Raw genomic sequence first — 16,120 nt, 5'->3', positions numbered from 1 at the left:
ATATGAAACCCTGCACTTATCATGTTAACCTTCAAAGGGGGTCTTGCACATGTAACAAAACACTCTTGTTAGGATTCTCATGTTCGCACATTCTTGCTGCTTGTTATGGTTGAGCAATTGATTTTCGACAATTTGTACAAGGTTATTACACTACACGTGTTTACCTATCAACATGGGCTCCCTTGTTTTATCCCATATTTGATGAGTTGGAGTGGCCTCAATATAATAGACCGATAATTGTACCTTCGGACTCAATGAAACGGCTAACTTTTGGTCGACCAAAATCAGGTCGTTTGCATAATAAGATGGATGCAAGGGAAACTAGAACTCCACAAACATGTGGACTTTGCAAGCAATCGGGTCATAATTGACGTTTTTGTCCTAATAGAGAAACCAATGATAGGAGGAGTTGATGTACTTCATGAACATCTTATTGTACTATTTTTTTTTTTAATTTACTAGTATTGACCCTAATCGTTTTAAGATATATGTAGAAATTATCTTATTGAACATCTTATTGACGTTTGTTTATTTGAAATTGTTATTTTTTTGTCAATTCATTCATATTTTGCTTATATCAGGTTACATGGAAAAAATATTAATCTCTATTGTTTAAGGGATATGCTGCTTAAATTTTAAAAATTTTAATCATGAATTTCATGTTGTTAGAAATTGTTGTTTTTTTTCAATTCATTCATATTTTGTTTATATCAGGTTACATTGAAAAAAATTGAATCTCTACTATTTAGGGGAAATGCTGCTCAAATTTTTACAATTTTAATAATGAAATTCATGTTGTTAGATATTGTTGTTTCTTGTCAATTCGTTCATATTTTGATTATATCATGTATTGATGTACATTCAGACATGGATACTTCGTTGTTTCCTGCTCATCCTGACCCTGAGGATATATCTGTGCTTACTCTTCAGCATCGACATCGATCATCCACCATTCGTGTTGATCCAAATATGGGTCATGTTTTGACTTATCAACACAAGTTTCGTCGAGAGTGGGTTTTGGATGATCGTGTTCGACCATACATTATACAGTCAGGATTTTATGTCTTTCATCAAGTGGGCCATGTTAAGGTTGATGAGCCTTTGATTACTGCACTGGTAGAGAGATGTCGCCCAGAGATGCACACATTCCATATGTCAGTCGGTGAGATGACCATCACATTGCAAGACGTAGCCATCTTATTTGGACTATGTGTACATGGTCATCCTGTCACTGGTTCTACAAATATTGATTAGCATGCACTTTGTGAGGAGTTATTGGGTGTTCGGCCGACAAAGATTGATATTTGTGGAACATCCCTTAGAGTTTGTTTTATTACTACCCATTTCTCCCACTTACTACTAGGGGTTGTAGATGAGGTCACATTATAGCGCCATGCTAGAGCATATATTTTATTGTTAGTTGGTAGTTCATTATTTCTAGATAAGAAGGGAACCTATCTCTAATTAGCAATTCTACCCATGTTAAGAGATTTTGGTGAGATTGCACAATATAGTTGGGGGAATGCAACACTAGCACATCTTTATCGAGAGTTATATCGAGCTAGCTTAGATAGTGCAAAAACTATTGCAAGACCATTACAGTTGTTGTAGGTATAACTACAAGTCTTATTAATTATGTAATTTTGTCATAATTATGTGCATTTAAACATAATTTTGTTTCATTTTTAGTTATGGTCATGAGAGCGATTACATGTTGGTCATCCTAGTAGATCACTTCCCCATGCACCAGTGCCTATAGATGAGAGATTCTCGTCGGATGCACTAGGGAGTAGGTGGAGAGTTCCCTTATCTCATATAGACACTCCTCATCATGTCTTGGTTGCATAAAGAGATGAGTTTGATAGACAACGCTCCGATTAGGTTTAGGCTAAATATTACTATTCTTTAACAAGATTATTAATATTAATATTATAATTGAACTTTATTAAATACATACTAAAATTTGAATATATCAGGTATTGTGGCAGCCTTACACATATGATATACTAGCATTGCTTCCATACATTTGTTTAGCTGATCAGGATATTTGGCGGACGATGTCACCACTTTTTTTTTTATATTGTTGAGTGGCATCGTCTTGAGCGTGTGTTGCGATAGTTTGGACTCATACAGGGTATTCCTTCGACATCCTATGTAGATTCTGACCTTCACTCCATAGATCGACGTGGTCGACCTCCGTTTGATTGGAGGTTGTATCATGAGCGCTACGTGGCATTATGGGAGGTTAGGGGGGACCACATTGTCACTGCAGAGCCTATAGAGCCTCATATGAACCACCATGCTTCGTACATGACATGGTATCGTCGTATTACACGTCGTTTTATTACACCTATGGATGATTTTGAACCTATGCGGTACTAGGCTACTGCCTTATCTGCCTCCTTATTGGTTTGTATCACTTTAATATTATGTACATATTGTGTATAATATTTATTCCAAAAAATAATTATATATCATTTTATGTGACATATTGAGACTATGACATCGATCATATCTCAAGGAGGTCATGCATTGGAGGACTCTGATAGCGATGCTTGCCGCACTGGTATTGTTGATATTATTCGTATGGCCACTGATGTTATGTGCATTATTCGGGAGGATTATCATATCCCACATGTAATGCATGGAGGAGGTAGATCACCAGCTCAGTCGATAGTTGCTCGACTACCACTTGTTCAATGTCGGTTGACATCTCGAGGGAGAGGTAGATATATTAGTTGTCATTCCATCACATCGTCAGTATCAATATCATTACAACCCCCTACATTTTTATCCTCACGATTAGTACAGTCACCCATCTCTTCAGACTTATCATCAGTGCAACCCCCTACCTCTTTAGACCCGCCACCAGTGCAACCCCTTATTTCTTTAGACTTACCTTCAGTTCAAACCCCAACTTCTTCAGACCCACCATCAGCACAACCCCTACTTCTTCAGACCCACCATTAGTACAACCCCCTATCTCCATTACAACCTCCTACCTCTTTAGACTCACCATCAGTGTAGATTGACACATCTACTCAGCTAGATTTATTGCAGCCATTCCGAGGGGTAGGCGGGGCCTACGTCGACCTAGATTGCTACCTCCACTACCACATCTATTTCCATCTCCAGCCTCATCACAGAAAGATGTTCTTCATGTGTCACATGCAGTATCTGCTACAGTTAGAGAGGAGCGTCCAAAAAGGAAAAAGTACCAGTTACACATAGATTCTCTCCTTGTTGAGGCATGTGAGATTATATATGTTTTTTTTTTCACTATATTAATGTTTACTGGGTATTTTTTGTGACTTTGATTAAACTACTAACAATTACATTTTGTAGTAGACTTTTTCTAATTAATTTCATTAACTAATTTTGTCAAAAAATCTATATATGACAACTACATCTTAAGAGTATAATAATATTTCAATAAAGATAAATTTTTCATAATACAAATAAATGAATATATATAAAAAAACAAAAAATTAAATATCTTAAATTAATAAATTATGCAATTTTATATATTATTTATATGTTATATAAATTTATTATTTTAAGATTATTGATTTATTAATAAATAAAATATTCATTTATAATATCTTCTATTTATCAATTTATATTTGTTGAAGTAATACTAGATTCTTAAGTTTAAATATAAATAATTTATTATTAAAGTATATATTTTTAATTTCAATAATAAATTGTAATTTAATATTTTTTAATTAAAATTGAAAGTAAAAAAAAATAAAATTGAAATCTTAGTTGGCAACTGCGACTTAAAAGTATACTATTATTTTGATAAAGATAAATTTGTCATAATACAAAAAAATTAATATCTTAGAAAACAAAAAATTAAATATCTTAAATTAATAAATTATACAATTTTATATATTATTTGTATGTTATATAAATTTATTATTTTAAGATTATGAATTTATTAATAAATAAAATATTCATTTATAATATCTTCTATTTATCAATTTATGTTTGTTGAAGTAATACTAGATTTTTAAGTTTAAATATTAATAATTTCTTATTTAACTATTTTTTTTTATTTCATTAATAAATTTTAATTTAATATTTTTTTAATTAAATTTAAAAAATTTTAAAAAAATTAACTGAAGCCTCAGTTGGTAACTGCGGCTTTAGTTAAAAAATGAAGTCGCATTTGACAACTGCGGCTTTAGTTCAAAAATGAAGCCTTAGTTGACAACTACGACTTTAGTTAAAAAATGAAGCCTCAATTGGCAAATGCGGCTTCAGTTCAATAATGAAGTTTTAGTTGACAACTGTAGTTTAGTTCAAAAATTGAAGCTTTAGTTGGCAACTACGGCTTCAGTTCAAAAATGAAGCCTCAGTTGACAATTGAGGTTTTAACTAAAATGATAAATAAAAAAATATTTTTTTTATGATATAGCGCCTACGTGGCACCAAAGAGGCCAATTTGAACATAAGTTTCATAAAGTGGTTGGATCCTATATTTTATTTTTTTTTAATGAATGGGCCATTTTGACCCAAAACTCAAGTAGAAAGTGTAGCGTTTTCTAGACAATGGAGAGTGCAACATGTGGAGCATTGACCCACATTGACCACCCACAAAATTAGTGAAATATCTAAAAGGTCATCAAATTTTCAACATAAATCTGATAAAATCTAAAAAATTAGGAAAGTTTTGATAAAATGTTGAAATTTTGTTCAATTGGTTTTTCTCTTTATCTTTTCTATCAAATCCATTTAATATTCAAAATTTCTTTGAAATTTTGAGAAATTTTAATCTATACTCATACTTATTCATGAGTCATTGATGCAGTGATCCCCAATAAGATTTACTTTGGGTCTTCTTTCAAAGACTCAATACTATGACCTTTCTCAATTCTTCAAGAATTCATTTTGCACAACAAAAATGGATTAAGCAACATAATCATAAGGGTGAGAAAATTTAGTTTTTTGATATATATATATATATTTGTATTGATCATGCTTGAGCAAGTGACAACCACAAAACAACTTAAGTTATATGCTTAAGACTGATCGATCATTCCATGAAATTGAGCTATTAACAATTGCTAGGTCTAATAGATTTACCAATTGATCGATGCATTTCTCTTAGTTCCTTGACTTCTAATCCTCGTTCTAGCAACAATAAAAGTTATAATACTCAAAAGTCATTTTTTATTTAAAATGTCATCTATTAAAAAATGATCCCAAATCCTAAAGTACATAATTGAATCATGAAGTCTCTCTAAAAAGTCTTGAACTAAACCTCAAGCTCCTTGATGAGTAAGTATTTGAAAGTATATGACTCAAAGTAATTTGAACTATAATAACTAACACTAATGCATACACAAAGTAAACAACCAATAAAGCTAAACATTGAATAGAAGATCATTAATATGTTGAAAATAAAAGGTAAAATTATGTAAGTCAACGACTAAAAGATAAATGCAAAAGCGTGAAATAAAAACTCCAAACCTAGCCTCAAGATGATACAACTCAAAACAAACATGACAATAATTCATAAATTAAATGCATCACAGGTACTGACTATATGCTTAAAGTTAATACCATCTAAGCAATAACTTGAACAATCAACTCCATTACTTCTAGAAGGTGAGAAAAGAATGAAAAAAGGGAAATTAAATATAATTGATCAACTAGTAAAATCATAACCAAAAGAATATTCTAAAAATTAAGGTTTTGAATAAACTAGGTCCATCAATAACATTATCTATTGGTACATCTTCAACTAGAAAAGTTTACTAGTGTTTTCCCATATTACACAATCATGGCCATCCCTCCAATCGATCAACTTGAATCTTACTTAACTATTGTTTTGTAGCTAGGGAGCCCAACAATTGGTCCAATGTCAAAGCATGCAACTGTTGTCCAAAGAATATGCAATTAAAAAAAAAAAGTTAAAATAGGTGTCCTATACTCTTTGCAGCATAACCAACATTAGTTAATTAGAGGCATATGCAAGTCAAGTACCCTACTTCTAAATATCATGTAATGGCATATATCCATTACCCAAAGGTAAATGGAGGGATAATATAGCTAAAGTAATATCAACTAATTTTTATAAAAATTTAAATTGATTTCTAAACAATTTTAAATCATGAAAAAAATAAATAATAAAATTTTATGTGTATCCTTTTTCACTTTGAATGTATAATCATCATTTTTTTTTAAGAGAAGAATAAAAAAAAAAATCACATTACCCTTTTCTTCAACTTTCATCCACTTCATTCGAACATTGACTCTAAGCCATATTTGGTTAGTGGGATATAACATGAGAGAGGATAAAAAAAAAAGGGATATTATATCTTATCCTATGTTTGAATGGTGATGAGGTAGGATAATTTATTTTATCACTTATTTATGTTCATCCAAACATAGGATAAGATAAGTAGTGAGATACGATATCCATCATTTTTTATATATATATATTCCTTCTATATGAAATATGTTAATCCTAAGCTAAGATGTAGGATATGTATATCCCATGCACCATAAATTTATTTATTTATTAATTTTTTATATTATTTATTTTTCTAAATAAAAACTTTTTATTATAAAATTAAATTTGTGATTAAAAAAAAGAACTAATATATATATATATATATATATATATATATATATATATATATATATATATATATATATATATATATATTCTATATTTTGTCCTTCTTTTAAGATAACATTACTATCATTTTGTGTGAGATAGTTATACCATCATTCTTTTAGTTGACCTATAAACCTGTCAACAAGTGTCTAAGTTACAACATGATCTAATACTCTATGTTTAACTTATAGGTTGTGCTAACCATGGGCATTTCTTGAAAATTAGTATGTCGTACTTAATCATACCATCTATATTTCATTCATAAATGGTACCACTAGTGTAAGAATATATATATCATAAAGTTTAAATATTTTAATAATGAATATTGTTAAAAGTAATATAAATTTCATTTTTTTTAAATAGAAAATATTAGAATGTAATATAATTTTTATTTTAAATATTAAAAAAATAACATATATTTCATGTTATTTTTTTATTTATTTTGTAAACTAAATATAAATATAACAATCTCATTGGATATGTTACTTTAGGATATCATGAGCATTAGATATAATATTCAAAAATATCATATCTCATTAAAAGTATTTCTATCTAACGAGATATGATATCTTAAAATATATATATTCTATCATATCCTATCTCACCAACCAAACGTAACCTAATTTCATCATTCTCATTTTTATTGAAATTTTTATGTACTGATATGATATTTTAATATATACATATTCTATCTTATCCTATCTTGTTATCCAAACATAACCTAATTAATTTCATTTTTTTTTTCATTTTGATCGCTTTCTACCCTTCATCATCTTCTTTTCCTCTCACATCTTGAAGCTAATTTCAATTCCCTACTTCAAATTTAGAGAAAAAACCAAAAACATTGATGAAAAACCATTTGACTTAGTTGATACTAAAATTGAAAATAAATTTTTTAAAATGATTTTATTTATAAATTTAGAAATAAAAAATATGTTCATTTCTTAATTATCAAATTTTTAGAAAATTTTCAAAGTAAAAAAAAAAAAAAAAAGAAAGAAATGTGCTAGGTTGGAGCTCACTATTTCCACAAAGACCGATTTGTGAGACTTAAAAGAGCTTTCAGATAATAAAAGTTCTTTAGTCTAGTGTTTGATTGTAACTAAATTGAGTTTAAAAAAAAAAAAAAGCATTAGGACTCAAAAGCTAATTATGAAATTTACAACATTAAAAGAGTTTTAAAAAAATTATTTGTTTTAAATACAAAAGTTTATAGGAATATTTGTAATCTCACTAAATATAATAATTAAAAATTAACAATTTTTTTAAAAAAAAAGTTTTTCCATTTAAAAATCTTTAAAAAAAGACTTCCTTTATAAGCTTAAAATTAAGTCAAATCAACCATAAATAAAAAAGCTTGTTAGGTTATCATCTTAAACAATTGATTACTTTTTCTAAAAATGGTTTGCAAAGCTTTAGCTCATTGGCCAACGTGTCATGGGAGAAAGCAAAGGAGGGAACTCCGCCACTGCTAAATTACAAGAATGCGGTAATCTCTAAGCATATTTCACACAGACACTACCCTAAACTGTGGGGCCCACCAGCACAATCTGACCGTTGCCTGGGCACTCTCCACAGCACTCCTCCTCTCTCACCATTCAAATTTCAAAATTTCAAATGGTAAGAACGGAATAATGGAAAGCTGCCAAAGCATCCGCTTTTTTAGCAAATCTGCCTATTCCTCGATACTCGACATTGGAGCTCCCACTCTCATCATCAGTCTCCAGTACCACCCCCAACCCATTATGTTTTTCAACCATTAAGCCAAGTTTTTGGACCATTCTTTCATTCAGATACTGATGGGTCTGAAACGATTTTGGCTGTAGGGTGTGAAAGTCTTGTTGAAAATTTATTTTGTCTGGTGTCAATCTTCGAGTTTCGTTCACAATGAGAGAAGAAAACCCATCTGAGAATCGAGTGAAATCATTAAAGTTTGCCGATCAAAATCAGGGGAAAACCAGCAGCAACCCCTCAAGACTGCGGTCTGCTTCTTCGTGGGGTTCTCACATTGTGAAGGGGTTTTCAGCGGACAAGAAGAACAAGTTGCAGACCGCTGCGGCTGCCAAGAAAGTGCCGCTCACTAGCTCAGACATTGTCAACCAGAAGAACCCATTAGTGACTTCGCATTCCCGTGTCAAGCGGTCGCTTATCGGTGACCTATCGTGTTCTGTGAATGCCAGTCAAGTTCATCCGCAGTTGTACAATAGCAACCGCACCAAGTCTTCTCGTGACTTGTTTCTTGAGCTTGATCATTTGAGAAGCTTGCTTCAGGAGTCGAAAGAAAGGGAATTCAAACTTCAAGCTGAGTTGTTGGAATTTAAGAGGAATCCGGAAATTTTGGATCTTGAGAGGGAACTTGAGGTGAAGAAGAGCGAAGTTAATGAACTATCTCAGAAAGTTAGACTTCTAGAATCCGAAAAAACAAGCCTCTCTGAACAATTATCAGGCTTAGCTTCTATTGCAGAAAGGCGGGAAGAAGTACTGAAAAGGGAAGACCTTGAAATTTCATCAGCACCATCACAGCGAACTCTTGAGATGGAAGTCGTTGAGTTGAGGCGCTTGAACAAGGAGCTCCAGCTTCAAAAGCGAGACCTTTCTTGCAGACTTTCTTCAACGGAATCCCAATTGAATACACTCTCCAAAGTTTATGAGGTATGATCACTAACCCATGTTTGGCTAGTGAGAAAATATAAATAAATAAATATTTATTTATTTAACCATTCTTCTTGTGCGTTTTTATTGATCATTTTTGTCTGATGACCTATTCTTTCATTGATTTTTATCTTGGGTGGCTATTGGAAGTATGATATTTTTATCCTTTTATTGAACTGATATATTTCTCTTTGCTTACTCCCTTTTCTTGAATATTAAGCAGAGTGATACAGTTGCAAATATTCAGGCCGAGGCATCCTTGTTAAGACACACAAATGAAGATTTGTGTAAACAAGTTGAAGACCTACAGATGAGCCGATTGAATGAGGTGGAGGAGCTTGTGTACTTGAGGTGGGTCAATTCTTGTTTACGGAATGAATTGCGCAATTCATGTTCAGTGACAAATTCAGACAAGACGTCAAGCCCAAATTCAATCGAAGGGAGTCGTGAATCTGACAGCTCATTTTCATGTCAGACTGATGATTCCCTAGAATATAGTAGCATCAAGAGGTTAAATTTGATAAAGAAGTTGAAGAAATGGCCTATTATTAGTGAGGATTTGCCAAATCTAGATTGCCCTGATAATCTTTTAGAAAAAAGTTGGGTAGACCCGGAAGAAGGAAGAAGTCCAAGAAGAAGACACTCTATAAGTGGATCAAAATGCAGTGCAGAAGACCTTGTACAAAGTAAGAGGAGACAATCTGATGGTTTTATGTGCCCAAAAGAAATGGAAAAGGAAGCAGAGCCATTGGTTTCTCAAAAATATGAGTTGGGTATAGTTCAAAAACCTCAACTCTGGGGAAATTGCCAGGAAACTGGTAAATTTATGGCTTCTTTAGATGTTGAAAAGAGGGCATTGCGCATTCCTAATCCCCCTCCTAGGCCTTCTGGTGCCCTTTCAAGTGGACCCAAAGAGGAGGTTTTGGCTCAAATTCCACCACCCCCTCCACCTCCCCCTCCACCACCACCTCCTCCTAAGTTCTCAGCAAGGAGTACCACAGGAATTGTGCAGCGAGCTCCACAAGTTGTCGAGTTCTATCATTCCCTTATGAAGAGGGACTCTAGGAAGGATTCTTCTAATGGAGGAATCTATGATACCCCTGATGTTGCAAATGTTCGAAGCAACATGATTGGTGAAATTGAGAATCGGTCATCATATTTGCTTGCCGTGAGTACTTGCTAATTTCTCACTCAATTTGTCATTTTTCAGCCCATTTGTCCTCGAGCTAGGATGTTTTAATGGAAAATGATTGTGGGTCCCAAATTCTCTTTCTAGCATCAGTCGTCTGTTTGTTACCAAACAGACAAGGAAAAAGAAATGGAAGCTTGGAATCTTTATGTCATGTTGGAGTTTCTGTTTCTTTTCCAATGTTTTCATGGAAATAAATTGGAATATAACTAGAAGTTGCTGCTTGAATAGGTTTCAACTGAGTTTTAGTTGACCAGTTCAGATCTTTTTGTTTACAATTGTCATTGTGTATGCAGATAAAGGCAGATGTTGAGACTCAAGGAGAATTTGTGAACTCTTTGATAAGAGAGGTCAATAATGCAATTTATCAGAACATTGAAGATGTTGTTGCATTTGTGAGGTGGCTTGATGATGAGCTTTGCTTTCTTGTAAGTTGATCATTATCATATCTAAGTTAACCTCGTGAACTTTGTTGGCTAAATTTTGGAAATTATACAAATTCATTTTAGGGAAGTCAAATACATAAACAAGGGTCATTGTATGTTTCAAAATGAAAATTTCATTGACATTACTACTTGATTTGTGCACAATTCACTTGAAGTTTTGCCTTTCTATGAAATAAACAAACCCCTTCAACTATTCTATCTTGACTGTTTGTTCTGTACATGCTTGTTCTTTTCTAGGGAATCTATTGATAGCATTACCATTGAAGAGGTTTCTGTTAGCATTATTTTTCAAACATTAAATGAAGTGTGCGTTTGGTAGCGATTTTAGGAAGTGTTTTTAGTTTTTTTAATGCTTGAAAGATAAAAATTTTCAAGTGTAAGAAAGTCTAAAAACAATTTCTAAAATCACTACCAAATGCACTCTAAGACTGATACGCAGATTTCTTATGTTCCTTAAAATGCTTCCAAAGGTGGATGAAAGGGCAGTCTTAAAGCACTTTGATTGGCCAGAGAAGAAGGCTGACACATTGCGAGAAGCAGCATTTGGGTATAGAGATCTCAAGAAGCTGGAATCAGAAGTTTCTTATTACAAGGATGACCCGAGAGTGCCCTGTGACATTGCCCTGAAAAAAATGGTTGCTTTATCTGAGAAGTAAGAACCTGAAACTCTATCCTTTACTCCTTCCTAAAGTTTGTAACTTATCATCTGCTCCCATGCCAGGATGGAGCGCAGTGTATATAACCTTTTCCGAACAAGAGAATCATTGATGCGTAATTGTAAGGAGTTCCAAATTCCCACAGATTGGATGCTTGACAATGGGATTATAAGTAAGGTAAAGTAATCTCATGTTGTGTTTATCATTCAAAATGATCGTGAAGTTATTTTGAATCCGCACTTGGTTTATGCCATGGGGTGAAAACTACATAGGCTTGACAAGATTCAACTTATTATCTATCCAGCCTCAGTTATATATCCTCCATCCATTCACTTATTCAGCCTCAGTTACATATTCAATCACTGTACATTGCCTGCAGATAAAGTTTGGCTCGGTCAAGTTGGCTAAGAAGTACATGAGGAGGGTAGCTATGGAACTTCAGTCCAAGGGGGCATTTGAAAAAGATCCAGCAATGGACTATATGCTGCTCCAGGGAGTGAGATTTGCTTTCAGAATTCATCAGGTTTGTAAAATGCATTAACAATAAAAATCGAAGATACTCCTGTTTTAAGGAGCAGTAGGGATGGCCCCCTGCAGCTACATCTCACTACAAAACTATATTGTTGTTTCAAATTCCTTTTTGTTTTTTCTTATCTTAGAACATTAAGGGACAGTTTCTAGGCTTCTCAACCATAATCCCATTAACCATGACCAGAATGCATAGCAACCCAACCTTTAATTTGCTGTTACTAAATCAACTACAAGCAGAGAGTAGGTTAGCTCCTGTCCAAGATACATAGAGGAGTCATAATATCATTTTCTTTCTCGCTTGATTGCAGTTTGCAGGAGGATTTGATGTAGAAACAATGCATGCATTTGAGGAGCTTCGCAATCTTGCACACCTTCTTAACAAAAAATACAAAGATCAGAAAGGGAAAAACAATGTGGGCTTACCATCTCAGTAAGTCTAATACAAAGATGAGTTTTCAAAGTTATTCTGGTATGAGTTGCCTTTTTTGTTGTTGGGACTGTTATAAAGTTGAAAAGTTGGTGTAACAGAGAAGGATTTAAAATTTTGTAGAGTTTTTGATACTCATATATTGTTCATAGTATCTTGATGAAAATGCAGTGTTGGCACTCATCTCTGCTGATTTGTGTGAAGCATAATTATTTAAGGAATAGTGTATTTTGTATTTAGGAAAGCCAAATTTGAGTAATGAATGATCTGTTTTGAGTTATTAATCCTATTTTGAAGCAATTTTACGCAAATCATACATTGCAAAAAAGGAATTAGAGGGCATTCAATTTTCCCTCACAAGTAGAAATATTTGGTTAAGAGGGATGAGTTTGAAATTGGAAAAAGGACCCATTTTTTTCATTCTCTAGGGAAATTACCAATTTGGGACATTTTTACCCTTCTTTAAGCCCTTTAAAAACACCATTTCTCTCTCATTTCTAGCCTTTTTTTCTTTTTCCTCCTGTTTTTTGCTACCCCTTTTCGTTGAAGTTCAAAACCCTAAAGAAAATATTAACGGATTAAAGATTAGAATCTTACTCATGTCAAAAATCAAAGAGCGAAATTCTCTCGTATTTCATTTTTCTTTGAGATTCTTCACGTCCTCCATTTTTCTCTTTGTTCTTGGTTAGGATTTTTTGCAGTTTCAAACGAATGTTAATAATGTTGAAGATAAAATTGAACTGAAAGCTATTATTGGTTAAATATCTAGATTTTAGTTGGTGTTGTCATTTTTAAAATTTGCTGATTTTCAATAGGATCTTTAATGTTGAAGAGTAGGGATTTCAACTTTAATTCCTCTTGATTTTGGACATAAATGAAACTTAATTATATTTATGTTCAAATAAACATTCTAAATAAAAATATAACCTTAATCAAATTCTTTATAAATGTAATGAAACTTAACCAAAGTTAAGTTTTTTTAAAATGAAACTTAACTATAATTCGGTTCAAGTGATCATTATGATTAAGAATTTAATCATTATATATCATAAAAACTTCTTTTTCTTTTTAATTTACATCAAGTTTATGGACTGACAGTATCTTGAATGAGAAAAAAAAAATTGTTATATGTTTCTATCAACTTTATTTTTTATTATTTATTTAGTTTTTTAATAATTGCAATAATGGTGAGAACATGATTTATGAGAGGAAGCATCGTAAAAAACATCATAAAATGAGAGGAGGTTTTCCTAGAACATTATTGATTAAGAAAGAAAGAGTAGGGTGATGTTTGTTTTTTTATTTTATTATTATTTAATTCTAAATAGAACTTAAGACTAAATAGTGTTTAATAGAATTAAATATTAAGTTATTTATTTTTTAATATTTTATCTCTACTAAGAAGTTAAAAAAAAAAAACGTATCGATTTACTTTAGTTATGGTGGTTCACTTTTAATATTTAGAAAAAATAAATATTTTAACTTTTTCTATTTAATAAAAAAATTTAAGAAATAAATAATAAGTCAATAAAAAGTTAAAAAAAAAAATCATTTGAAATTTGAAAAAAAAATTGCTTTCAGTAAAAAGTTCAAAAAACAAACAATACCTAAGGGGATGTTTGATAAAACTTACTACTTATTATTTAATGACTTAAGTTAACTTTAAATTAAATTATACTTAAGCCATTAACTTAAAACTTATTACTTAATTCTTACTTTAAATATTAAGATTATTTGATAAAATTAACTTAAAATTTATTCTAAATCATCAAATTGACATATTGATCCTCATAAATTATAACTAGGGTAAAGAAGGTCAAGTAATAATAAAGTTGTAGAGTAGTAAAAGAGATCATAAAAGTAACAAGGGTAAATAAGGGTAAAAAGGTTCAATGAAGATGTTGAGTTAAAAATAAGTTAATTATTTTTACTTATTATCATTATTTTAAAAACTGGACTAGATTGGCCAATTGGACCAGTTGAATCGTTGATCGGTGGCCTTTCTTGTTTTATTTTTGCAAAATGGACCAAATTTCACCCACAGCCCAATATTCCATGTCCACTCCTATTCTATTCTTGCAAAATGGGCTGTTATGTTAGTTTTACCGCTGCAACAAGGGAGCTTGAACTAGAACCTTAAGTTTAAGGTAGGATAATCTCTCCACTATGCTCGTATTTACTTGTGTAAAAAGCTAACAGGAACAACTACATAGGCTATTTCAAAAAAATAATATATATATATATATATATATATATATATATATATATATATATATATATATATATATAGATATATAGATAGATAGATAATACAATTTTTTCCATTTTTAATATATTTTCATATTTAATATGGTACATATTTTGTTTAATAAATTTAAAATATTAATATATTTATATAAAATGAATATATAATATTACAAATATTATTAAATTTTAATTATATATATTTTAAATATTTTAAATTTATTTTTAATTTTAATAATATATAAACTATATATTTATGATGTCATCAATTTGATCACGGTTCGACCAGTGAATCATAAATCGGTAATTTTTTCAGTTCAATGCTCAGTTCAAGTTTAAAAATATTGTTTATTACTTAATTTTTTTTTTTTTTTTACTTTAAATTATATCATTAAATTATTTTACCGAACATATTTGATTTACTTAATAACCTAAATTAAGTTATTAAATGACTTGAAGTTATTAAGTTAGTTTATCAAACACTCGTTAAGATCACGAAGAATCATCAATTAAGAAAGAAAGAGAGTATAAACTAAGAAGGAATGAAAGAAAGTTAAAAGGTATATGGAAAAAACAAAGTTTTAGTGTTGAGAGGCTAGGTTAAAGATGAAGTTATGTTGGGTCCTGAAAGCTAGAGATACAAATGGGTTTAAAGAGGTTAAAGTAAATGAAAAAAAATGAGAGAAAAAAAAATTTTTGGAATGGAATAAAACAAGGGAGCAAACTTGTCCAAATATGGTCAAATTTTAAGAAAACTAATAAGAGAGTCATTTTTGCTATTTTGCAAGTATTTTGACTTATTTGTCTAAATAACCCTAACAAGTAATTGTACAACTCACTTCACAAAATTATCTTCTCCTATATTAAGGAATAGAATTATTTTGTGATAATAAATTATCAACTACTGTTTGGTTGTGTTTGGGTAATTCAAATCTTGGACAGATTGAGTGGTCATGGGTGGTTACCATAGGTTGTGCATGTAAAGGTTTTTGCTAGCTGTAACTAATTATAGTACTTGGAAAAACCTATGCTCCCAATATTTTAGGGAACATTCGTTATGGCTTAAGAAAATTTGAAAATGTAAATAATATTTGAAAATAATTTCTTTAATTTTTTTTACATTACCAAATAATATGTATTGTATATTTGGTTTTTCTTATTTTAGCGTTGATAAACTAGATTATGACTTTTACATTAAGGTTAACATTTTAAGCATTAGGTTAATCATTAACTCAGAAAATTGTTAAATCTTCAGTTATTAGTAGGACTATTGGTTCTATCAAAGTGATGTTAGTGGAACATTATAAATATATAATTTATATATTTTTAAAACTAAAAGTAATATAT

The 16,120-nt window shown here is 31.0% G+C and overlaps 1 protein-coding gene across 1 annotated transcript; it reads left to right on the top strand.

The window, feature by feature from the left end:
• Positions 1-8,315: 8,315 nt before the first annotated feature.
• On the top strand, positions 8,316-12,712 carry LOC117923401 (protein CHUP1, chloroplastic-like). Its single transcript, XM_034841664.1, has 7 exons — positions 8,316-9,280; positions 9,504-10,448; positions 10,766-10,897; positions 11,386-11,567; positions 11,637-11,748; positions 11,951-12,094; positions 12,411-12,712. Exons 1-7 carry the CDS (start codon positions 8,516-8,518, stop codon positions 12,534-12,536), a joined length of 2,406 nt encoding a protein of 801 aa, XP_034697555.1. The 5' UTR covers positions 8,316-8,515; the 3' UTR covers positions 12,537-12,712.
• The last annotated feature ends 3,408 nt before the right edge of the window (positions 12,713-16,120 follow it).

Source organism: Vitis riparia, chromosome 10, assembly GCF_004353265.1.
Source record: "Vitis riparia cultivar Riparia Gloire de Montpellier isolate 1030 chromosome 10, EGFV_Vit.rip_1.0, whole genome shotgun sequence".
Classification (NCBI taxonomy): domain Eukaryota; kingdom Viridiplantae; phylum Streptophyta; class Magnoliopsida; order Vitales; family Vitaceae; genus Vitis; species Vitis riparia.
This window is presented reverse-complemented; position numbering and strand designations above follow the sequence as displayed.